Genomic DNA, 25,000 nt, shown 5'->3' with positions numbered 1-25,000 from the left:
TTAATAAAACAGAACAGATTTAAATCGACCTGACGCAGTAATAAAGCTGATTTGCATTAAAATCAGAGAACTGGCTCCCTAATACAACATGGAAGCAAGTTAATAATAATCTTATAATCCCACGTTACTTCTGGTTGCACAATAAATTAGCCAGTACGGATTTGATGACATCATATCAATAAAAATAAAACATAAAGAAACACACAAACTATATAGACAAGCATAGATTGAGAATTTAAACCTTTTTTTAACACGGAAGAGACCGCAATTGTCCGGCGCAGAATCAAAACCGTGCTGATAACTTTGAGTCTTACGTAAACGTAATGCAGAATCCAGGCCTCCTGTACTCCGGTTCCTGCGTTGCGTAAGAGCCGATCTTTAAAATCCTGCCGTCTTTCATAAGCGCATTTGAACCGTCTGCAAAGCGTTTTGCACGGTCCTGTGTTGTTTTTTCTTTTTTAGCGTGCGCTCTGATATGACCTTTGCCAGGCTTAATGGCCCTTCTGTTTATAACGCTGTGTTGGGGAAACAGCAGGGGTTCTTAAGGAAATGCGCTTTAAGGACGATGCTGCAGAAGTATGGGGTGGAGAGGTCAGTTGCTCACGCTTTTTGCGTCTGGGCAACAGGAATTTCTGAAATGTATGCAGGCCCAAGAGTGAGAGTGGCACAATAATCTAATGCAACTTTCACAGGAATCTTTAGTTTAGGGGCCATTGTTCTTCACATTTCATTGCATTGCATAACACATGCAAAATTGTTTTTGACGTTTTCAGTGAATTTGTTCATTTCTGGGAATGTTTGAACGTTGGCCCATGTTTTGTTGTTGACGATATATGTAAACCGGCACTCGTAAGATCTTATCTGATTGGTTTCACTTGTGAAAATAAAATTGTGATTTCAAGCTTTTTTTCAAGTGTACAAATAAGCCAGACAAGCAAGTTTGCAGTTTTCCTAATCCTTGAATGTTTTATAATGCGATCTGCACCTAAATATAAATATAGAACCTGATGTTTTGAGGCACAGTGTGAAACTAATTCTGTTTCCGAACTCAAAGAAAGGTGCTTGTGGAAACTTTCCCGGAGAGTTGGATTGTGTTTGCTCACATGAGAATTCTGAATGTTGATGTGGTTTTCTGCATACTTCTCAAAATTCTATTTTAGACCTATGTTTGCTTAATCAATATGACTCCCCTCTTAATTATTTTACTGAAGGACAGAACCTACTGTTTGAGGCAGATGGTCATTGGACAGGGCTGGAACTGCGTCTCACCAGGGTTGGAAGTGACTCTTATAGATCTGGTTTTTTAAGCAATATTTTGCTTCCCCAGAATGACAGGAGTGGTGTTGACTAAGGACTTGTAAGGGAAGAAAGAGGAGATCGAATGTCTGCTGTTGCTCTGACTCGTGAGACATTTGTTGTTTTGCCAAACAGGTTTGGGCAGATTGGCGCTACCGTACGAGGCCAGCTACGGGTCACAGCCCTGAGTTTGGGCCGATCAGAGCTACCGTACGAGGCCAGCTACGGGTCACACCCCTCATTACGGGAACTCTGAGTCCGGAAACATCTTAGGAATGTGCCAAAAGACAGACTGCTTTATATCTGGGGGAGAAAAAAGAAGATCAATAAAATTTCAGCCATCAGATGGAAATGTAACGTGTCTGAGCTTTTCTGAAAGTGTCCGTAATTGTTATACCACCCACATAAAGTAAAAAAATAAAACCTTTTGAAAAACTGCCTGTGTACCTTTTTTTTAACAAGTGTGTTTAAGGTTTTGGGAGGTAAGCTTCGACGTACGCTGCAGTTACTTTTTAAGCCATGTGGCTTGTCTACCGTTTTGACAGGACACCTCCTGTGCACTGTCTTCCACTACAGGGGTTGCCCAAAGCAGAACAGTGATTTGCTCTTTTTGAAAGAGTTTTCCTGCAGGGGTTTTTCTGTATGCAGTGCTGAAGTAGTAATTTATGAATCATGGGAATGTATTCCACATCTGGGCCTGATTTACTAAGACCTTTAGCTTGTGGAAAAACATTTAGCGCACGCAAAAGCAATAACATAACCAATGTTTCCAAGGGGGGGGGGGGGGGGGGGGGGATGAAACTGCATTGATGGCTTCAATTCAGTTTCAAAGATCATGGACACAGAACGAGCAAAATATGAAAAGTGAACTGAAGTCGAATTTGAGCAGAGAAGATGGAATGCACATTGACCTGTGCTTATGTCAGGTTTATGATGCTTGTTTGGGATGCTCATGTGCACCCTCTGCTGAGCAGTGCTAGTAATGCAGTTCTGGAACAGAGGAAGTTGTCCTAGTTCCTGTTTAGGGATTTGCTGGTGAAACTGTGGTAATTTGTGTGCCTTTCATTAAGAATGCTGACACATTGTTTTCTTTTGTTGAAATATCAATCTTTTATTTTGTACAAATATAAAAGTGGATAAGAGGAATGCCACATTACTTTAAAAACAAACTATTTAACAGTTAACTACTGGCCAGAAACAGAATGCTAGTTGATTTTTTTAACTAACGTAAGTACACAGATCTATGGAACAAAATGAAATGAAAACCGTTTCGTCAGATAAGCTAAATATCTATTTGTGTGCCTCTGATGTGTCAAACAGCATGGGAATTTAGAGATCCTTTTGAGAGCATTCTTTTGTACAGTCCTTGATGTAAGGAGTATACTCTGCATAGATAGGAAGGCATGTGCATGGTCATCAGATTCAATACCAACATCAGCTGCTGGACAAGCAGCATCCGCAGTTCTGTAGTGTAGCTTCATGGTCTTAAGGCCTGTCAGATTCAGCCATACATTTAGCTTTTTTTGTTTGAGGCAAAACAGACACCTCAGTGTGTGTGTGTGTGAGAGAGAGAGAAAGAGAGAGAGGGAAAGGGGAAAGAGAGAGAGAGAGATGTGGGAATTGGTGACAGTGGTAGGGAATATAATTGTGCCTAATAGCACTGCCCAACACCAAACATTTTCTGTCCTCCAGGGCAAACTGAAGTGTCCCCTCCCCCTGTGAGTGCACATCCTCTAATGTGCATAGGATGGGCTTGTTCCTGAGGCCTCTCTTAGAAAACTGGGCCTCAGTGAACTGCTTGTACAAAGGCATCTCGTTTTTAGCCATTTTGTGTTTATATTTATCCAAACCTTAGAAGTCCTCATTAAGCTATACGTACTGCTAACCTATTGAGTGTCAGCTATCAGGGGGTAACATGCTATGTTAATTCCCTGACCTTGAGGTTGATGACCTCTGTGCCATTCCCCTGTCTCCCATCACACTGAGAGTCATTGCAAGTGCATGAGTAACCACAGAGAGCCCTGTGATGTCACTGTGGCTGTTTCCATGACTACCCTGGGTGTGTCACAGACAGTGTGGTGAGATTCTCAGCTCTCAGTGCAACACCATGCTGCTGCTGTCAGCTCCTAGTCCCGCCTAGCCCCTAGGTAGCAGAATGGTGTGCCAAAAGAAAAAACACTCTCACTCTCTTCCCCTCCAAAACACCTGGCACACTGCCAGCACTCCACAGCCCACGTGACCATTTGAGGCGCTATGCACAATGAAATAAACATGTAAAGACTGGGGTGATCCCATGGTCAGCAAGAACATTACCTGTTTCTCTTTCTTTTTTAATCGTGGTTCATTTAAGATCAGATGGCAGAAACTCTCGTGATGCACATAAGGCAAGATGATCATTTGCTAACTGCATGAGAGACGACCCACACAGTGACAGAGTATTCCAACAGCCTGCCAGCTCATAGCAATGTACACACACACAAATGTAATGGATGTTGAACATTTAACAACAGCTGCCTTGTTGAACTCCAATAACTTTTCTCTGAGTTTCTTTATGTCAGAATGAACTTTGTTTAAAAGCTTCCCACCATGTAGTTTCTCAGTCTTACTGCATTCAGTGTCAGAGTTCACGGAGCTGCCGTTTTAATGGCTGTTCCCTCTCACTGGCAGAGTTTCCTGTAAGCTCCCAGACCACACCTTTTTCCTGGATGTCCCTGGATTCTCTTAGAATAGAATAACTGACGGTGTTCTCACAGATGTCTCACTCATATGAGCAGTGGTCAACCATCAGGAGGACCCTGCACCTCCATTTCAGTGTGGGATCATCAGGCATCCTGACGACAAATTAGTCTGTCAGATGATGACTAAATGATTGCATCTTACAGGAACACTGGTTTGATAAAATGTCTTTAGTGTAGAAACAAAGATTGCACATTACACAAAGAAGCACATTGCATGTAAGATATTTCAATTAATTTCAATCAGTATATTCAATCAGTATTACATGCTTGCTTGTGCAATACTACATACACCAGAAAATTACCTCTCTGGAGATGAAAGGGCCAGACAAAGAAAGCAAACAACCATATAATCCCATGTCATTGTTTAAAGACTGTTTGTAAATTCAGTAGCACATACAATTTAGTGTTCCATACCGGCTTTGATCTTAAGTCATGCTGTTAATTGGCAAGCTGTTGCCATCATGTGGCACAGGATGGAAAACTACCAGAAACCATAGGTGGATGATTTTATGACCAATGACAAAGCTCTTTTTTCGGTGGCTTTTTGCTTCTTGTGAGAATATCAAATTGACATACTGATAATGTAATGTACAGTATACATAGTAAAATATCTTTTCGGTACAACTGTATAATAGGCCCTGCCATTATACAGCTGTACACAATGTGCACAGTGGTGCAGTTTTGGAAAGGTGGAGGAACATAGAGCACAATGAAAATAAGATACAATATTCCTATATTCTGTACTGGCGGGAGTGGAAAATGGTCACGAAAGTGGGAATTCTGAATGAGGAAAGAAAGGGTCTGTCTTGAACATTCTCAAATTTGTCTGTTCTCTTAGCCGCAAAGAATAAAAAGCCATCCACCTGCGGTCACGAGGGGAGTAATAGCTGACTGTAATGGTTTGATATGGGACCATACCATGCTAATAATCACTTGTGTAAAAGGTAAAAACCAGAGACTGTAAAAAGGTAAAAACCCAGCGAGCGGGTAGTTACACTCCAGTTCAGTAGGTGGCGATGAGCATATTTAGTTAAGCTGAATCGCAATCGAAGAAATAGTAAAGAAGTCGTTCGTGGGGGACTGTAAATTTGTTCAAACCCAGAGGCATTTGTTCTTCCAGAAGAGAGTCGTTCTGGGAAGGTAACGGATTAATGTTTGAGATAATACAACCTTACGTGGCACATTAATTAATTAATTACAAAAATAATGTTCGTGCTTCTGTGTCGAAGAACCTGTCTAGTGGAACATCCTGGTTCCCTGTACAATATGAAGCCAGCTATCTTATGAATGTTGTAGTTTGCTGTGATTACATATCAGCTACAAAAAATGGAAAAATTCGTCACGACGCAGATAGTTGTGCATTAGTTTCAGGCAGAACGATCTAGCTTGACCAGTTGATAGTCGATGCACGACAAATACGAATCTAACTAGCTAGCTAACTACCAGGCTAATACTGGACTCGTCATAGCTAAGTAGTCAACGAATGACACTAGCTAGCGGTGCGTACCTTAGGCTACACCTTGCTGCTAAAGTTGAATGATCCTAAGATTGGTGAACAGTTTTTGTGCGTGCCGCTATAACTTACTACACAATTGGTGCACTAGCTGTTTAGTTTGCTTGGTTGTTAGCTAACCTGTGTCGCAGTAGCTGTTTAGTGTAACTGAGTTAAATTTTTAAAAGGCACGTTAGATTTCGAGCAAATTTATCTTTACAGGAGGATATCCTTACCGGAGAAGATCAACCATGGCAGGACATGATGCTGGAACTCAACACCAGTTTACTGGTTTTGCAAAACACTTCAACAGCTACACTATTACAGGAAGGAGAAATGTAAGTCAAACGAATCGATGCAGATTATTTATACTGAATTTGCAACTGAATGGAAATCGAACATTGATTCAGTATGAATTCAGAGCACTTCGAAGCCCCAGGATAAATTAGACCTCGTGTTCGCTGTGCTGCATAATTTCAGTAGTTGCACTTGATGGTTACATCATGCATGGCAAGGTTGTAGATTATTCTAATAAATTGACTCTGAATTAACGTTACTGCTGGAGATCAAAATAATTGACTGTTTATACAATCTGTAACCGTGCTTTAAGCATTGGTGATGTTTTAAGATGTTTGTTTAACTACTAACTTGTTTAATTAGTAGGGCTGCACAATAATTTTGGGCCCGTGTTGATATCAGAGAATAATATCGATGTGGGTCATATGCAATGATGCAACATACCCAGCCTGGTATTTGATGTGCCACTGATGCCGTAAACTTAGTGAAAATGTCTTGCTCAGACAGAGACCTAATCATTGGCATCTTAAACTCTCTAATTTATGATTTAATCATTTTATCACCCAAAGACACAAGCAAAGCTATATACACTCCTGACTAAATGATAAAGTCAGCAGGTTGAAATATTTTGCTACACAAATCGAATGTGATGATTTTTTCCTTCATATGTTAAGTTGACATCTTTGCTCTTGAATGCTGAAACTTGGTTTCAGTTTGCATTTGCAGAGTAAAGTGCGGTTTCATCCATATTGGCCAACACGGGCAGACATGTTGGTGATTGAAATCGGCCCATATTGTGCATTGCTGCTAATTAGGGTTGTGCTGCATTGAGGGCTGTAACTGTGCATGGCTGTGCCTTTACATTTGCAGTGTGTGCTGGCCACATACGCTGGCATTGCTGCAATCATCCTGTTCTTTAAGCTGAAGCCCAAGAAACAGAAACAGATTACAGCCAAGTAGTCAGTGGTGAGTGCATCTTCTGTTTGTCCCATGGTGCAATCCAACACACACACACACACGCATGCATATATGCACACATGCACACACACGCACACACACACACATATATACAGACACGCACGCACGCACACACACACACACACACACACTTATACACACACGCACACAGCTTTAAGGGGGAATTTCACTTTCAGGCAGGTGCTGTTATGTGAGCAGTAGGCTGTTTACCCTCATCTGTTTCATGTTTTCTCTTTCTTGTTTTTTTGTAGGTTTGTTTTCGATCTGCACTCTGTTGTACAGAGTGAATTGGAAGCTGGCTTTACATACATGAAGATGACAACCCTTCTGAACCCTACATTTTCGACTTTAAAATAAATGGCAAAAAAGGCAAAAGTGTATTATTTACAAAATGTATGCCGTACTATATAATGTAGTTTACTATATAAAGCATAATATGGACACTGAGGCTTAGATTAATTTATATATTTATATGGAAATGGCATTCATAGAATTGAATCTCAGTACTCTATTGGAGCTAAATTTTCACAGCAGTGGGATATTAAAACATCAGGGGAAACCTTAAGAAAATCTCAAAGGAATCTGTAATCGGTAAACTGTCCAGTTTGCTTAAGCTCTGCTCCAATGTGAAACATGTTCTCTTTGTTTTTTAGGTAATTTTAACAACATTCATCTTATACTTTGCTTTTAAGTTCTTGTGTTATATAGCAAACCACTTTATGGTTGGGAACAACCAAGAGTGCATGATGAGGCAATCCAGCTTTACCCCTGCAGTAAAGGTCTGTGTATGAAGTGCTGGTGGCTGGCTGGTACAGGTTAATGTATGCTCTAGTCTTGACATTATTTTTCAAAGCTTTGCTCCGCATCATAATTATGAAGATTATGAAGTTGCACCTGCAAAGCTTAAAAAAGTTTAACTAACAGATATTTGAGTGACTGGCAGACTGAATCATGATTACTGACAAATCCAAATGGTGAAATTAGGTCGGAAAACATGGAGAAAGGCAGCCCTGAGAAGAGGCTCCTGGGGGAGGGGCTATTGCACATGTCCTCTGCTGTGGAGCATGGAGACCAGTGATGTGCAGTATTTCAAGTGGAACTGTGATGTCACAGTCAAATGTGTGCAAATCCCACAGGAAGTGGCTTGCACCAGAGTGAATTAAGTGATGACTGCACAGCTTTAAGCCACATTTCTGATTCTGTGGATCATTGATCACTGAAATCTGTGGGTAACAAATGGGAATTGGCTAAGCCAGGGGTGGTATGCTAGAAACTCTCCAGTTTCTGCATTTTAGTGTGGTGCCAATATATGGTGTCAGTGCCCTTTGAGTGTCCCGGTTGACAAAACTTAGCCAGTGTGCTCCAGTGAATCTGCCAGGAGCTCCACAAACAGTTAATTGACGAAATACTGGCTAGCATACTTGCATGACTTTACAACATCAACTACCTCAGAACAATGGTGGTGTTAGCACTAGTCTTAACAGACAGGAAATACTGACACTTGGGCTGTGTTCAAGGTAGGTTGATATTTTGCACACTGAGTGTCATGCAGTGTGCACAATTTAATATTCCACGATAAATATAATCTAATTCCACTTCAAGCCTACTGAAGTAAGAATGAAAATGGTTGTGTTGAATTATCCTCTGAATTAAATATTTTTACCTCACCTTTGAAACACATGAGCATGCATTTGATCTGTAAATGAAGCAACTGTGTTTGAACTAAATTGGTTATTGGTCTACTTTTGCAGTATAAAACTATCACCGGCAGATCATAAAACATCACAATTTTAAGATATTTTAACATAGCATTATTTAAATGTAAATTTGATGCAATCCTGAATCCTGCGTTATCACGTTTACGAACATGATAAATGTCATATCATAGGTCGGGAGCATTACAAGTAAATTTTATTTTCTCATAGCCTACTCAGTTATCCATGAATTGTTGGCGTGTTTGTGTATGCTTCATGTACACTCGTCAAAACATAATTGGTAGGGTTTTATTAATTATCATTTTTGCATGCAATTAAGGATATTTACCACATATTTATTTTGATTTTGGATCTACGATCTATGATCACACTCCGAAACCACCGCCTTGCTTCTGACCAAACCAGTATCCGTTTATATTGCCCGTCATTCGCATCCTTGTCCCATGGCCTGGAAAAGCTGCGTGTGCTGATCTGGAATCAGCCGAGCCAAGCAATCTGCTACTGTAACGTTAGCCTGCTAGCTAGCGCCTTCCACCACAGTGCCCTCGGGGTCCACGCTCTCTTTACGGCTGTCGCAGCGCTCGCAGCCTGTTGCTGTGGGTCGGTGGTCGGTACATTGTTTACCGCTTCTTTTCCAGTTTCCCTGGGGCACTGTGGGCTAAAGGACCAGAGGCGGCTGCAGCACTGTGTGTGCAAATACTGCGCTGTGCGCCAAAAGCTCGTGGTAGACATGGAAGAAATGCGAGAACCCGACGCCGGGCACACGGTGGAAAATGGCACAGAGGCTGATAAACAGAATCAGGACTTTGAAAGATCAGGGGAGCCCTGCGAAAACGACGATTTGGGTACCGTTGACGACAGGGAGTCCAATGATGGTACCGACGACGAGGTAAAGTGTCTTTATAATTTTCCAGCTAGCTATCAGAGTGCTAACATCACGATAGCTTCTAATGAGTATTTGCTAACGTTAGCAAACGTTAGATCAGCTGATGAAACACTTTTACCGGTGAATCTTCAAGTTAGAAGCGTGTTAACTATCTGGCTAACGTGGATAATTATTTAGCATTAGCTACAGTTTGTTAGCTATATAGACCAAGTTTCTTCTTTATTGCAACGAAATTACATCTTGCTAGCTAGCCTAAGCAGCTATGTTGTCACCGTGTAATCCATCAAAGTTTGCTTAGCTGGCCAGTTTGCTAGGCTAGGCTTAGTGGAACTCGGAATGCCATAGACCAGTCTAGTTTGATAACAAATGATCACAACTCGCACAAGCATATATTCAAATAATGTTTTTTGAATTAAGTAGGGATTGCAGTCTTTTTATTCTTGACCATGGCAATTATCTATCATTAACGCTGTTTTATTGAATCACGTTAACTGGAAATATTCCCGTACTATATCAGCTGAATGCGCATTGACAAGTGATTTGTTTCAGTTATTGTTGTCATGTAATGAGTGTTATAGCTCGGTGCAATGTGAGCTGATTTACTTATTTTAATAAAAACTAATTTTAAACCCTCTTTCATTGTGCTCAGCGTTCACTCAATCTCACTCAGTTCTACCCCTACATACGCTGTGCCCTCTGCAATGGCTTCTACATCGATGCCACTACTATTACAGAATGTCTACACACATGTAAGTTTCAACGCATAATTCAGACTTTTATTAGTTATCCGTTAATGCTGATACAGTTAACGTTATCAGTGCGTGTTTGAGCCAGAATCACAAGTTACACGACAATGTTTTATCTGATAGTTCCCAACTTCGGGAAGACTGTAGCAAGACATTCTAGACGTAATCTTGAAGTGGGTATGACTGTGATCCTTATTTGCAACAAATTAATTTTTTTCTCTTTTGTTGTTTTTATTTGTCTCCAGTCTGCAAAAGCTGCATCGTGAAACACTTTTTTTACAGCAACCGGTGTCCAAATTGCAACATTGTTGTTCATCAGACCCAGCCACTATACAATATCAGGTACAGCACAAACGCTCTTTTGAAAAATTAATTTTAATGTACTCTGTTTTATATAAGTTTTACCCTTTCCTAGCTGCGGTTGTGATCACTACATTTCGAGTATATTTTAAAAATGAAATAGCCAAGAAATAGCCTAAATTTCATGGAGAAGCCGTATCTTAATTTGCTGCTTGTAGGCTGTTAGTGTTGTGCTGCAAATAGTCTGCCTACCCTCGAGAGTTTATTACCATGGCAATGTTAACGCCAGAGGGAGCTACAGCTCCACAGTGATTATCTGTAACGCCATATAGACCCTTTCAAGGCTTACGTCATCAAAGACACGCGCGGGCATTTTGGCAACGGAAGTGCAACTTTTTTATTATGGAAAAAGCGGTGTGACAGGTGTATATTCTAGGTTTCTCAACCAAATACACGTATGTCTGGCCAGTGTTCAGGGAACCATTTCGTGATATCATCTACCAGAGGCATTGCTGGACTTAATGCTCTACTGGGGCTCAGGCCCCTAGCACTTGCATTTAAACTAAGTTTAAACCTATACTAAGTATAACAACAGTGACAGTGTCTTCATATTGGATGCCATTACTTTTGGAGGTAACGGTGGGATATCAGTGGTACAAATATACAAAGCCTATTTATCCGTATCTTTTAAAAATGTGTTTTGTTTACACAAACATGCAGGTGCAATCAACATTGCCAAAGCAAGCTTATATAAATGGCCCTCAGTCATTCTGCGCAGGACTGCAGTCGTGAAGTTGCCCCCTGTCAGCCATCGCAAACTCTGCGTATGGTAAAATCTGATCATTTTAAAGTCTTGATGTGATATCGCTGTACTTTCCATCTGGCAACGCTGCCTAGCATTGGTTACAGTCAAGCGGCAGCTGGTCATTTCAGAAGCTGAAATGCACGATAAAGAACACTTCTTTTACATATAATATCTTGGCTAGATCATCCCTGAGCTAGCTAAGCAGTTTTGTGTAAGTATGATTCAGTTTTACTGCTGCCCAGAAAGTAGGTATGATCCCATCTTATCTAGCACATCAGCACTCTCCATGTCCCAGTAAATGTGATCTGGCAACACCCAAGTCAGCTATACCATAGGAATCTAGAAGATTTTCGCTGGTTGGTAGGGTAGGTTTACTGACATGACTTGCCCAGTCTCTGAAGTTTAACTGCTCTGCATAGTCACTCAGCTTGTTTTCTGTTGCCAAAATGCTCATCTTTGCCCAAATGCACATCTTTGTTATTTTGTTACATTACTGTTTACAAACTTTGAAGGGGTCTATACTGTGAGAGTCATGTGGTCTGTTCTTTCTTTTAACCTGATTGGTAAAATGTCTGCCATCACAATGTTTTCTGGTTGAAAGGTAAAGCTATATTATATTAAATGCATAGTTTTTTTCTCTTAACAGGCCAGACAGACAGTTACAGGACATTGTGTTCAAGATGCTTCCAGATCTGGAAGAAAGTAAGTAACAGTAATGAAAGACAGTTGTATGCCGGTTAGATTATAATGTGGTCTCCTCTATGGTACGCAGTTGAGTTCAGGATCAAGTCAGGATTTAGTATTTGAAAAGCTGATTAAAAAAAGAAATCTGGACAGAAAGTGCACAATCAAAAGTTAAGTGCACAATTTGTCAATCAAGAAGAAATGCAGAAGCTGAGATAGTGAGTAACACCGGACACATAACTTATATTCGGGTTGGGAATGACAGATACTAATCCTCTTAAAAATGCTGTTGGGAAGTTTTGTTCTTTATTTGTACAAATAGCAGGAGTCTAAAACAAACCTACCAAAAATAATTTTAATATAATAATGTGCAGTGATATTTTTCCACAAGGGATATATTACTTTAAAGGAAAATGTGGGAACTGTTTCCTTATGCTTTTCAGAAATAGGCGACTAAAATGTCTGGGGCTTTTGTTTTAGGAGAGAGGGAGCGAATGTGTGCCTTCTACAAACAGAGGGGGCTGGAGGTTCCAAAGCCAGGTAAAAGCGTGCTATTGCACAAACACAGACCTGTGTTTCTGCGCAGGTACATCTGCATGTTTGAACGTTTTAGTGTGTTTAACCAGCACACGCGTGTATGGAGCACATTTTAGCAGAAAGAGGATTTCTGAAGCGGAAAAAAATTGAGGAAAGAAACAAGAAGATTTGGCAGAGGCGGGAAATGAAATGGCTGGAATTATAAATGCGTTAGAATGTGTTCTCTGCTCCTGCTGTTGCATTTTTAGCCACTCTGGATATCAGTCTCTGTGAGGGTTGCCTGTGGTGTGAGTCTCTGTGAGGGTTGCCTGTGCTGTGAGTCTCTGTGAGGGTTGCCTGTGCTTGTGAGTCTCAGTGCTGTGGGGGCTGCATGTGCTGTGAGTCTCTGTGAGGGTTGCCTGTGCTGTGGGTCTCTGTTAGTGTTGCCTGTGCTGTGAGTCTCTGTGAGGGTTGCCTGTGCTGTGTGTCTCTGTGAGGGTTGCCTGTGCTGTGAGTCTCTGTGAGGGTTGCCTGTGCTGTGAGTCTCTGTGAGGGTTGCCTGTGCTGTGGGTCTCTGTTAGTGTTGCCTGTGCTGTGTCTCAGGGTTGTGCGGTTACCTGTGCCCTTACTCAGTCTTGACGGTCGCTGTATTGACTTTCCAGTGCCCGTCTCGCCCATGCCCTCAGTTAAGCCTGGCAAGCTGAAGAAGGACCAGCTGCCCCAGTCCGTGTTCACCATCCCCTCCGAGCTGGACGTCTCCCTCGTGCTGGAGTTTGTTGGGTCAGTGTCTCTCTTTCACATTTTAGGAAAAAAATATTCTGCTGCTAGCTCAGTTCCTCATAAAAGATGGAGCTCTCAGCACTCTTGGAGAGAACTTGAATTAATAAACGTCTTTATTGTCAATGATTTTTTCACGATAAATATTTTTTTATTTAAAAAAAGGAATCACTGGGACATGACCTTGTATTAAAATTTATATAACAGTCAAAGGGGCGTGTTGCAGTCCAGCCTTTTCTTATCCAGGGAAGTACCGTCTTTCACCAGGAGGTGGTGATACGGTCACGTTCACATTTCGTGGGCGTGTTCCCATAACACCTTCGAGCTGATTTTCTCAGTACGGATAAGCCAGGGTGACCTGTCTGTCCTTTGTGTGGTTTTTGCTTTTAAAACTTAACTCTAGCTGTAGGCGCCGGATTAACCCGGATAAGCCCTGAGTAAAATAAGCAGGCGGTTATATTAGTGTGCTGTGTGCATGCGGATGAAATGCCGAGGTTTACTGTGTGCTTTGTCCATGGGCTTGCTACTTTCCTTATAGCACAGTTGTATATCATGGGGAAGAGTAGCTCTCCACTATGACATGTACATTTTCTGGATTCTTTTGTCTTGTGCACGAAAGGTGATTTCAGTTGTATGATTTAAAATGTATATATTTTACAGATTCATAATGCATTCTAACCACGCCTGTATCTCTGCTTCAAATTAACAAAACCAGCGCATGAACCTGTCTGAGCGCACTCTGGGGTACCAAGGAAGCGATTTTTCAAACGTTAGCACGTGAATATGTGATCTATCACAATATTCCGTGCTCGACGTGCCTGTGTTTTTTTTTTCTTTCCTTTTTTTGATAAACGTGAGCCGATCGAATGCATGTGAAAATGGGTGTGAAAAGCGGGCAGCATGTGGAGGTTTGCGAGTCTGATTTAGCGCTTTGTTATGTGTGTTGCGTAAGGAGGAGCCGGCATTCTGTGCAGAGCGCGCGCCACTGCAGACACTGTAGCTGTCGTTATGGGCGGGGCCGCGCACGTGGCGGGATCCGCACCGTGTGAAGTCAGAAATCATCCCTCTCCCCTGCGGTTTTAATTACATGTCAAAGGACACGGAGTCGCCGTATTCTGGAGCGTCCGTTTCAAATGCAGGTTCTATTTAATGCTCAGCCGCCTCTGGGTTTTTGATTTTGCAGAAGAAAGGCAGAAGGTCAGTGGTCGGACAGAAATGTGCGAATCTCCCCGCAGTGAGCTGTGCTTATGGATGGGGCGGGGCGGGTGGGGGGTTTACCACCTGCCCCCTCATTGTTTGGAGACGAGCCACAGCTTTAACATTTGCAGTGAGGCAGTGCTCTTGTAATACTTATAAGGGATTATGCCTGTATAAAATAAAATCTACTGTTTATTACGGTGTATTTCATTCCGAGCATTAACCTTGATTTAACCAGGAAGTCCTTTGAGATGAAAATCAGGGGAGACTTGGCTCAGGAGGCAGAAATAAAATCCAGCAGATTCCTGTGTAAAATGACTGCGTAACGACACAGTAACACGCAGAGAACACCTGCACTACGTAGGTTAACTCCAGTCTACACAGCATAGTATCCTACACTGTGAAAGAATCGCCATTTTCTTCCGGAGTATCCCAAACAAAGGATTTACACTTTCTCAGGGTTATCAGTTCCTTCATTTAATTTAGCAGATTATTCCGAGGTGCATAATAGGAGGAGTGTGTCTGGTAGTGCCCTTGAAAAAATTGGAGAGCAGCCATTTAGTGGAGCGTGGCTGAAAAGGTTGAGGGTGGTTGAGGGATGTTCATTAGAATGTGATAAATTAAAATTGACCACAATGTAACGTTATTCGTGTTGTTTCATATTTTACAGAGCAGAGGAAGGAATTGAAAACTACAAGGTAATTGCTGACTTATTTAAAATTAAAGTTTGTATTGAGCATTGAACAGAGTTGGAAATTGGTATTGGTTACACGCGAAAACCTGACATGTGCTGACCAGTTGGAATTATGGGTAAGCGTGCTGAAGCAGGGATGACCAGCCGGTTTTTTTAGCGTGAGCTCCTGGAGGAGCCGTGGCTAGTGACGTCTCCTGTGACCTTCCTCCTGGAGTGAGGTCACGGCGGGGGTGAAACTGGAGCTCTTAACGGGAGTGCGGAGTGGAGAGCAGGCTGGCTGCTGTCACGAAAACCCCCCCCCCCCCCCCCCCCCCCACTCAACCCCCACCCCCAGAAAGCTTCATTATCCAGCAGTGCCCCCTGGCAGTGAGATGTGGGCTTCTGTGGAAGAGCGCCAGAATTGTAGAAGAGCATTCAGATGTTTTGCCCTTTCAAAAACACCTCCACGGCCATTATTTTGCCTGTAGTTTCAGTCTAGTTTTCATCACCCTGGTACTGTGCAGAGCCATACCAAATTCTTCAGTTTGATAAATGACTGTATAAATGTGCATAGAGTGAGGCGTTCCATTGTTTTGGTGCTCATCCAGGTTGATTGTGCTGAATACCGCCTGCCATCGCAGGTGCAGATGTGGAAGCGCTTTACCCTTCCCAGCAGGGGCCGCCCCCTCGTCCTTTTCCCTGATTGGTGCGTTTCTGTTCCCGCGCAGCCGCTGGAGAGGAAGTACGTGCGAGTGTCCGGCGAGGCCACCGTCCGCCACGTGGAGCTCTTCATCAGGAGGAAGATGGAGCTGAATTCCGGCTGCCAGGTGAGCCTCGGACCGAGCTCGACGGTGACGCCCGCCTGGCTGGCGTCTTTCAGCGGATTAGCGGCTAACAGCGCTCCCGTTAGCGAGCGAGCGGACTAGCGGCTAATAGTGCTCCCGTTAGCGAGCGAGCGGACTAGCGGCTAACAGCGCTCCCGTTAGCGAGCGAGCGGACTAGTGGCTAATAGTGCTCCCGTTAGCGAGCGAGCGGACTAGCGGCTAATAGCGCTTCCGTTAGCGAGCGAGCGGACTAGCGGCTAACAGCGCTCCCGTTAGCGAGCGAGCGGACTAGTGGCTAATAGCGCTCCCGTTAGCGAGCGAGCGGACTAGCGGCTAACAGCGCTCCCGTTAGCGAGCGAGCGGAGTACGGTGCAGTGCCGTGCTGTTTGTGATGATCCTGCTTGACCCCCCCCCCGTCAGAACACACACCACTAGTACACTGCATGGGCTCCTGCTCAAACGGTAGCGGTGGGTTTACGCTGCGGTGTTACCACGGCGACGGGCGCACGCTGCCGGGCGGGATGCGGCAGCGTCTGGTGCATAGCTGGAGAGGGGCGTGTCCCGGGACGGCAGGTCCCGTCCGTGGGGTCTTGCTTCGGGTTCCAGACGCAGCGATTGGCAGGCAGTCCGAGCCCGCAGTCCCACGGACCGGGACAAGCTTATCGGCGAGAAACACCGGGCTGGCTGGTGTTTACAGGGGAGGGAGGGGCGCGGCGAAGGCCCCTGTCAGCCGATATTTCAGATTACACCCTGCAGTGGCCCTCTTTCATCATGCGTTTTTAAGGGTGGGGAGGGCCAGGGGGTGGGGGGGGAGCGTTCTGCTCAGATTGCCTCACGCTTCATGCGAGCAGATTTTTAGATTTTCCTCCAACTGTGCAGCCTCTCTTAAAATGACTGTCTTTGTGAAAGATCGCAAAAATGGCCGATCTCTCTTGTACTCCTTTCAGACTTTAGTAAACCTGTACTTAGTGGAGGGCGGAGTCGGCTGGGCTTCTGTGGCGAACGGGCCGCTTGCATTGGTTATATCTGAGACCACACCGATAGCATATCCTCCAATAAGGGAAGACTGCAGTATGTTTAATGGCCGGTCTCTCTGCTCTGGCTGTGCATGCTAATCTGCTGCTGTTCAGTCTCTGCTCTGACTGTGCACTCTAATCTGATTCTGTTCAGTCTCTGCTCTGACTGTGCTCTCTAATCTGCTGCTGTTCAGTCTCTGCTCTGGCTGTGCACTCTAATCTGATTCTGTTCAGTCTCTGGCTGTGCACTCTAATCTGATTCTGTTCAGTCTCTGCTCTGACTGTGCTCTCTAACATGCTGCTGTTCAGTCTCTGCTCTGACTGTGCACTCTAATCTGATTCTCTTCAGTCTCTGGCTGTGCTCTCTAACATGCTGCTGTTCAGTCTCTGCTCTGACTGTGCTCTCTAACATGCTGCTGTTCAGTCTCTGCTCTGACTGTGCTCTCTAACATGCTGCTGTTCAGTCTCTGCTCTGGCTGTGCACTCTAATCTGCTGCTGTTCAGTCTCTGCTCTGGCTGTGCACTCTAATCTGCTGCTTATTTACAAGAATAAGTTTATAGGTCCGGCATTGAGGTTCTGTGAAGCAGAATCTTTATTTCTCTAATCTTTATAAGAGGAGAATATGTCACTGTAGACGGCAAAGATGTCTGAGGATAAATATCTGCAGATCCAAGATGCTGAATCATCCAGAAGTGGTGAGGAATAGATGTGTGAATGTGGCCAGGACAGGCTCACTCCATGGTGTTCAGATTGTGATTAGACACTGATTGGATGTCTGACCCGTCTGTGGGAAGCGTTGAAATGATGCTGTAAATGCTACTGGTGTCAGCCAGGTGTCCAGATTGATTGATTAGAGCGATTTTTAAATGAATGTGAAGTAATTTCCCTTATGTCCATATCCTCATAAACCGGATCCTCATAAAACAGGTCCCCGTAAACCTGTAAAAATAAAATTGGAGCTTGGCTGAAGAGTATTTTTTTTAATTCTGAAAAGTGGGAAACGTGTTGTACTGAAGAGGTACGTGCAGTGAGTGTGGAACAGCAGTTCTCTCCTTGAACATGGTCTCCTTTTAAATCTTTCCTCTTTCTGTTGATAGAATTGGGAGTGCAGTAAGTGGTGAGAGACTCGCCCCCTGCTGTGTCCCAGATCATGAATAATTAATAGAGTTGGAGTCGCAGTGAGACCTGGCTTTCAGCACACACACACACTACAGTCCACAGCACACTGGCCACTTTAACCAATCAGGGTTTCACCAAAAACAAAAACACACGCAGCCCCTATTACAGCACTCTACCCGCATGAGTATCTGTGCATGTGTATGTGTGTGTGTGTATGTTTACATGTATGTATCAGTATGTGTATGTTTACATGTATGTATGAATGTATGTGTATGTATTTTTGAGTATGTATATGTGTACATGTATGTGTGAGTGTATGTGTACATGTATGTATGAGTGTGTGTGTATATGTATGTATGAGTATATGTGTATGTGTATGTATGAGTATATGTGTATGTGTACATGTATGTGTGAGTATATGTGTATGTGTACATGTATGTATGAGTGTATGTGTATGTTTGAGTATGTGCATGTGTACGTGTGTGAGTATGTGTATGTTTACATGTATGTATGAGTATATGTGTATGTGTATGTATGAGTGTAAGTGTATGTGTACATGTATGTTTGAGTATATGTGTATGTGTACATGTATGTATGAGTATATGTGTATGTGTATGTTTGAGTATGTGTATATGTATGTGTGAATGTATGTGTATGTGTACATGTATGTGAGTGTATGTGTACATGTATGTGTGAGTGTGTGTGTATATGTGTATGTGTACATGTATGTATGAGTATATGTGTATGTGTACATGTATGTATGAGTATATATGTATGTGTACATGTATGTGTGAGTGTATGTGTATGTGTACATGTATGTATGAGTATAAGTATATGTGTACTTGTATGTATGAGTATAAGTGTATGTGTACATATATGTATGAGTGTAAGTGTATGTGTACATGTATGTATGAGTATATGTGTATGTGTGCATGTATGTATGAGTATATGCGTATGTGTATGTTTGAGTATGTGTATGTGTGCATGTATGTATGATTATATGTGTATTTGTGCTTGTGTGTATGAGTATATGTGTATGTGTACATGTATGTATGAGTATGTGTGTATTTGTACATGTGCGTACGAGTATATGTGTATGTGTACATGTATGTATGAGTGTATGTGTACATGTATGTGTGAGTGTGTGTGTATATGTGTATGTGTACATGTATGTATGAGTATATGTGTATGTGTACATGTATGTATGAGTATATATGTATGTGTACATATATGTGTGAGTGTATGTGTATGTGTACATGTATGTATGAGTATAAGTATATGTGTACTTGTATGTATGAGTATAAGTGTATGTGTACATATATGTATGAGTGTAAGTGTATGTGTACATGTATGTATGAGTATATGTGTATGTGTGCATGTATGTATGAGTATATGCGTATGTGTATGTTTGAGTATGTGTATGTGTGCATGTATGTATGATTATATGTGTATTTGTGCTTGTGTGTATGAGTATATGTGTATGTGTACATGTATGTATGAGTATGTGTGTATTTGTACATGTGTGTACGAGTATATGTGTATGTGTACATGTATGTATGAGTATATGTGTGAGTATGTGTATTTGTACATGTATGTATGAGTATATGTCTATGTGTACATGAATAAGGAAATGATTCTGCTTTCTTCCAGTGTTTCCACCCATTTGCCCACCCATACAGTCGTTGTGACCCGCGCAGTCCAGGCTTGTTGTGTTTGCAAGGGTTTTAGGCTGGGCGTTGCATAAAATGCATTATATAAATGAGATGTTTTTCTCATATGACTTTGAAATGAAGACACACAAGTTTAAAGTAGCGAATGTGCTCGAGCATGTTTGAGGGAGGGTACACGTGGGCTTTGGCGAGGGGGGTGGGGGCTTGTGATGCCACAGTGGCGGGAGACACTGTTCATGTTCACCAGAGCGTGCTGAAGTCTTACAGGGCTTTGCAGGGCCTTCAGCTTAAAAGTGACTGCATTATTCATCAGAGCCGGGCTGTACACGCTCGGCAAGCTCTCAGGAGCTCAGCGATTGGTCGGGGTGTGCTCTCGGGAGCTCAGTGATTGGTCAGGGCGAGCTCTCGGGACTCAGCGATTGGTCGGGGCGAGCTCTCGTGACCTCAGTAATTGGTCGGGCCGAGCTCCCGGGAGTTCAGTGATTGGTCGGGGCGAGCTCCCGGGAGCTCAGTGATTGGTCGGGGTGAGCTCCCGGGAGCTTTTGATTGGTCGGGGTGAGCTCTCAGGAGCTCAGTGATTGGTCGGGGTGAGCTCCCGGGAGCTTTTGATTGGTCGGGGCGAGCTCTCAGGAGCTCAGTGATTGGTCGGGGCGAGCTCCCGGGAGCTTTTGATTGGTTGGAGTGAGCTCTCAGGAGCTCAGTGATTGCTCGGGGTGAGCTCCTGGGAGCTCAGTGATTGCTCGGGGTGAGCTCCCGGGAGCTTTTGATTGGTTGGAGTGAGCTCTCAGGAGCTCAGTGATTGGTCGGGGCGAGCTCCCGGGAGCTTTTGATTGGTTGGAGTGAGCTCTCAGGAGCTCAGTGATTGGTCGGGGCGAGCTCCCGGGAGCTTTTGATTGGTTGGAGTGAGCTCTCAGGAGCTCAGTGATTGCTCGGGGTGAGCTCTCAGGTTGGGGCGGGCTCTCTGAAGCTTAGTGATCGGTCGGGGTGATTGGTCGGGGGAGCGCAGCGATCGATTGGGGTGAGCTCTCTGAAGCTTAGTGATTGATCCGGGCGATCGGTTGGGGGAGCTCAACGTTTGGTCGGGGCGAACTCTCAGGAGCATAGTGATCGATCGGGGCGAACTCTCGAGAGCTTAACGTTTGACTCAGTGATTTTGAATGTCTTCTGTATTCAGTTCAGTTAGTCAACAGATTACATATGATTTATATAAAGGCAGCCTTTTTATTTGTAGAAGTAGTAAGTGTTTTTTCTCTGATTTGGGCACAGGTTTTAAATACAGCCGGCTAGAACTGGCCGGGGAAAACATCCTGTTTTTAAAATGAGTTTCAGATTCGTGTTGCAGCAGCATGTTTTAATCACTGTACCTTTGAACATAATGATTAGTTAAAAGGAAATGATTTATAAACAAGCAGCCACCTCTGGGGCTTTATTTCATTTCAGATGAAATTAAAGAGCGTTTATTGTCTTGTGTGAAGTATTTTATGAAACAGGAGCAATATATCTGTCAGGAGGGCTCGTTTCTGCTGTTCTGGGAGCGGCTGACGTTAGCCTCTGATTCCCGCGACGCTAAGTTCGCGTTCCTGTCATCAGACGGACACCGACGGCATGAAATCAGCTGCTCAAGGTCATCTAAAGGTCAAAATGTGGTCAAACCCCAGACACTGGGATTTCCAAAAGGTCCACCTGGGTCCTGCTCAGCAATGAACGTTGTTCTTACGGTGAGATTTTTCTGCTGGTTATATTCTCCAAAGTCAGGATGCAGCTCTGTTAAAAATGAATCGTTTCTCTCCTTGTTTCTTTCTCTTCCGACGAGGATTGTCACCGTTATGTGCTGATGGGGATTGTGGGCGGTGTTTTCTTCTTCTCAAAATGACTTGTTCCGGCTCATTCCGTTTCCTCTGGCGAATTCTAATTTGAGAAGGGGATCTTAAATAATTAAGACTCCGGCTGAGATGAATGATTCATCTTTTGCAGCCCACCGACTTCTTGGCACAGCTCTTTGTTCCCGAATTATGACCAATTTGCACTTGTATGAAATGTAATCGCTGGATTATAAGCTCCAGGGGAACCTTCCCTATCGTTTAAATGTAAAATTAGATTTACGTCTTTCAGATTGGCATCTATGTCTGTGCATGTACAATGCAAATTTGCGACATTATTTCTGATAAACTGCTTCAGTGACCTTTGTTCCAATAAGTTAAAGCATATATGGGCTGCATTTTGCTTGTTGCTTGTCTCAGAAACAGGCTTCATGTGAAGCAAATGCAGTGGCTGTTCTCAAATTTCATAACAGAATCCCGTTCAGCCGTAGTTTCTGACTGGCCTGGCTTTTAAATCCTGTACGGGTTTTTGGTAGTGGTGGAGGTGTTGGTTTTAACACACACTCAGCAGGACAGATGGTGTAGAACTTGGTGTATAACGGGTTTGAAGAGTCATCTGTCCGACTAGGAGCTTAAAGTCAGTTTGAAGCACTCTGTAATGTGCCTCTGGTTCATTTGCTTTTTACCTTAGATAAGATATGGCCCTGCATTTAGGTCTGAAATTGACCCATTTTTTTGTTGGAAATGAATGCTTGCTTTTTGGCTGCTTCTAGTGCTAGGTAGCAACCATCTCAGAACTAAGCTAGGCTTTGAAGGCACTAGGTTGGTTTGCCTCTGCTGCTGAAGCTATTCTTTGTACTTGGAAGTGGACTTTCAGCAGTGAGCGCAACCAAACCCAAAAACTGAGGACCCAAGGGGGGTCCTTTCATTTGAGTTTTACTGTGCGTTATCTTCAGCCTGCCTGACTGACAGGCTGAGCGGCCAATGAGGGGGCATGGGGGCGAGACTCTGTTCCCTGTACTGTAGCAGTGCTGTGCAGGCTTATCTGTCACCCAAACGCCTGTCTGGGAAAACGTGTGCACAGGGAGTGAGTTAAATGTGTTTCTTTTCTCTTCATTAAACTTCATACACTATCGCTGTTCCCTTGCTGCAGTAACCACTCGAGCATGGCTGACATTTTTAACACAAAGCGGACAGTAGCAACCTTCCACACTGTCCTTCTGTGTGAGTGTGTGTGTGTGTGTGTGTGTGTGTGTGTGTGTGTGTGTGTGTGTGTGTGCGTGTGTGTGTGTATTGTATTAGACTGTGTGTGCGTGTGTGTGAGTGAGTGAGTGAGTGAGTGAGTGAGTGAGTGAGCGAGCGTGTATGAGGTGTGTGTGTATTGTATTAGACTGTGTGTGTGTGGGGGGGGGGGTGTGGATTAGGCTGTTTATGGGTGTGTGTGTGTATTAGGCTGTCTGTATGGGATGGGGGTGTCATTGAAAAGTCACTGAGCTCCTCACAGACTCATCACTGCAGTCTGCCCTGCCGCTGGCCAAGCCCTGTAGCCGATTGGACAAAAACGCAGGGAAAAAAAAGCGGATCACTTCCTGTCTTGCTCAGACGGGGCAGGGCGTGGCGTCCTGCTTGCTCCGGGCGGGGTCGCAGCGGGATTAGCGCGGTGGCTGGAGGTGACCGCCAACGCAGCACCGGCCCCAAGGGCACCCCCGCAGCCTCTGCGCTGGTCCTGCGCACGCATTTCAGCTGCAGCCAGCGCATGCGTCGCATTTACCCCCTCAGCGCATTTCAGCTGCATCCAGCGCATGCGTCGCATTTCCCGCTCCAGTGTTTCAGTGCCACGCCCCTATCCTGCATGCGGATAACGGCGCCGGAGGGTTTTAATCCTTTGCTCTTAGCCTTTATTTAGCCTGGGAGCTCAGTGGGGAGCTCAGCGGGGAGCTCAGCTGGTTGCTGTGTGGGGAGCTCAGCTGGTTGCTGTGTGGGGAGCTCAGCTGGGAGCTCAGCTGGTTGCTGTGTGGGGAGCTCAGCTGGGAGCTCAGCTGGGAGCTCAGTGGGGAGCTCAGCGGGGAGCTCAGCTGGTTGCTGTGCGGGGAGCTCAGCTGGGAGCTCAGCGGGGAGCTCAGCTGGTTGCTGTGTGGGGAGCTCAGCTGGGAGCTCCGGGGGTAGCTCAGCTGGTTGCTGTGCGGGGAGCTCAGCGGGGAGCTCAGCTGGTTGCTGTGCGGGGAGCTCAGCTGGGAGCTCAGCTGGGAGCTCAGCGGGGAGCTCAGCTGGGAGCTCAGCGGGGAGCTCAGCTGGTTGCTGTGCGGGGAGCTCAGCTGGTTGCTGTGTGGGGAGCTCAGCTGGGAGCTCAGTGGGGAGCTCAGCTGGGAGCTCAGCGGGGAGCTCAGCTGGTTGCTGTGCGGGGAGCTCAGCGGGGAGCTCAGCTGGGAGCTCAGTGGGGAGTTGTGTGGGGAGCTCAGCTGGGAGCTCAGCGGGGAGCTCAGCTGGTTGCTGTGCGGGGAGCTCAGCTGGGAGCTCAGCGGGGAGCTCAGCTGGTTGCTGTGTGGGGAGCTCAGCGGGGAGCTCAGCTGGTTGCTGTGTGGGGAGCTCAGCAGGGAGCTCAGCTGGTTGCTGTGTGGGGAGCTCTGTTCTCTCTCACACCGAACCCCTGGGGAGTCAGTGTGGGTAGGAATGCCCGCGATTGTGTAGCCAGTCAGATGCAGGGGGTGGTAAGGTGGCCATGGCCAGGCTTTTGGGACTTTGGCCTGGACCCCGGTGTTCTCACCGCTGCTCTTTAGAGAAGACCTGGGTCAAATACGTAATTGTTTTGGATTCAAAAACTTTTCTGTGCTCTATTGATCTTGCCTGGTATAATTGAGCCTGCCAATAGGTGGGGTTTGCACTTTTTGAGTATTTCATTGGTTCCAATACAACAGACAAGATCAGTAAAGTATAGAAAAGTATTTGACTCTGGTCTGATCTTTAGCGACCGTCCTGAGTGAGGGCCTTCATTTCCCATGCAGTAATGCAGCACAGACACGTGGGAAATGTATGCTGTGGGGGGGGGGGGGGGGCAGTTTGGGGTTAAAAGATACCAGGAGCCTCCCACACAAGGATCTTGGCTTAAATTTGCTGAACAATGAGGTCAGTAACCGTGGTTACCTTTATAGGGAAAAACAGCCTCGTCTGCATCTTCTTAACTTTGAATAGAAAAGAAAATGTCATCACACACTTTATTTTTAACTTTATTTTTTAAAGAGCTGTGCTCACGCTCATGCCTTCGAGGAAAACTAGAAAGCTTACAATTCCTGAAGGGATTGTGTGGGCTTGCTTACAATGCTTTCCTATGGGGAAAAATTGCTCAGCCTATGGATGTCCTCAAATCCTCTCCATTTCACTCCGGCAAGTTTGAATGAAAAGTTTGAATGTAGTGCAAAAACTGTAGGACTAGTAAAAATTGGGCAGAAAGTG

The 25,000-nt window shown here is 44.5% G+C and overlaps 3 protein-coding genes across 3 annotated transcripts in view; all 3 read left to right on the top strand.

The window, feature by feature from the left end:
• LOC118218506 (RING finger protein 122-like) overlaps window positions 1–1,733 on the top strand; it is a 13,569-nt gene extending 11,836 nt beyond the window's left edge. The window contains exon 6 of the mRNA XM_035401205.1: window positions 1–1,733. This exon is cut by the window's left edge and continues 715 nt beyond it. The gene's annotated coding sequence lies outside the window, so the exon portion shown is untranslated.
• A 3,292-nt stretch (window positions 1,734–5,025) lies between these two features.
• Window positions 5,026–7,244, top strand: LOC118218468 (ATP synthase membrane subunit DAPIT, mitochondrial-like). Its single transcript, XM_035401135.1, has 4 exons — window positions 5,026–5,174; window positions 5,749–5,864; window positions 6,694–6,789; window positions 7,053–7,244. The coding sequence occupies exons 2-3, from the start codon at window positions 5,778–5,780 to the stop codon at window positions 6,781–6,783; spliced, it is 177 nt and encodes a 58-aa protein (XP_035257026.1). The 5' UTR covers window positions 5,026–5,174; window positions 5,749–5,777; the 3' UTR covers window positions 6,784–6,789; window positions 7,053–7,244.
• Window positions 7,245–8,738: 1,494 nt separating this feature from the next.
• Window positions 8,739–25,000, top strand: part of pcgf6 (polycomb group ring finger 6) — a 29,377-nt gene continuing 13,115 nt past the window's right edge. The window contains exons 1-8 of the mRNA XM_035401134.1: window positions 8,739–9,405; window positions 10,052–10,151; window positions 10,394–10,490; window positions 11,900–11,955; window positions 12,418–12,477; window positions 13,116–13,233; window positions 15,098–15,125; window positions 15,829–15,927. Coding sequence (XP_035257025.1) covers window positions 8,878–9,405; window positions 10,052–10,151; window positions 10,394–10,490; window positions 11,900–11,955; window positions 12,418–12,477; window positions 13,116–13,233; window positions 15,098–15,125; window positions 15,829–15,927 — 1,086 coding nt within the window. The 5' untranslated portion in view covers window positions 8,739–8,877. The remainder of the gene's footprint in view (window positions 9,406–10,051; window positions 10,152–10,393; window positions 10,491–11,899; window positions 11,956–12,417; window positions 12,478–13,115; window positions 13,234–15,097; window positions 15,126–15,828; window positions 15,928–25,000) is intronic.

Source organism: Anguilla anguilla, chromosome 18 (genome assembly GCF_013347855.1).
Source record: "Anguilla anguilla isolate fAngAng1 chromosome 18, fAngAng1.pri, whole genome shotgun sequence".
Classification (NCBI taxonomy): Eukaryota; Metazoa; Chordata; class Actinopteri; order Anguilliformes; family Anguillidae; genus Anguilla; species Anguilla anguilla.
The sequence above is the reverse complement of the archived record's forward strand: the minus strand, read 5'-3'. Positions and strand labels throughout refer to the sequence as shown.

Excerpts from the sequence above, each read along its gene's own strand:
- LOC118218468 (XM_035401135.1), top strand. The coding sequence starts at position 5,778 with ATGGCAGGACATGATGCTGGAACTCAACACCAGTTTACTGGTTTTGCA. Across the intron at positions 5,865-6,693 it reads CTATTACAGGAAGGAGAAAT|TGTGTGCTGGCCACATACGC; the intron begins GTAAGTCAAACG and ends TTACATTTGCAG.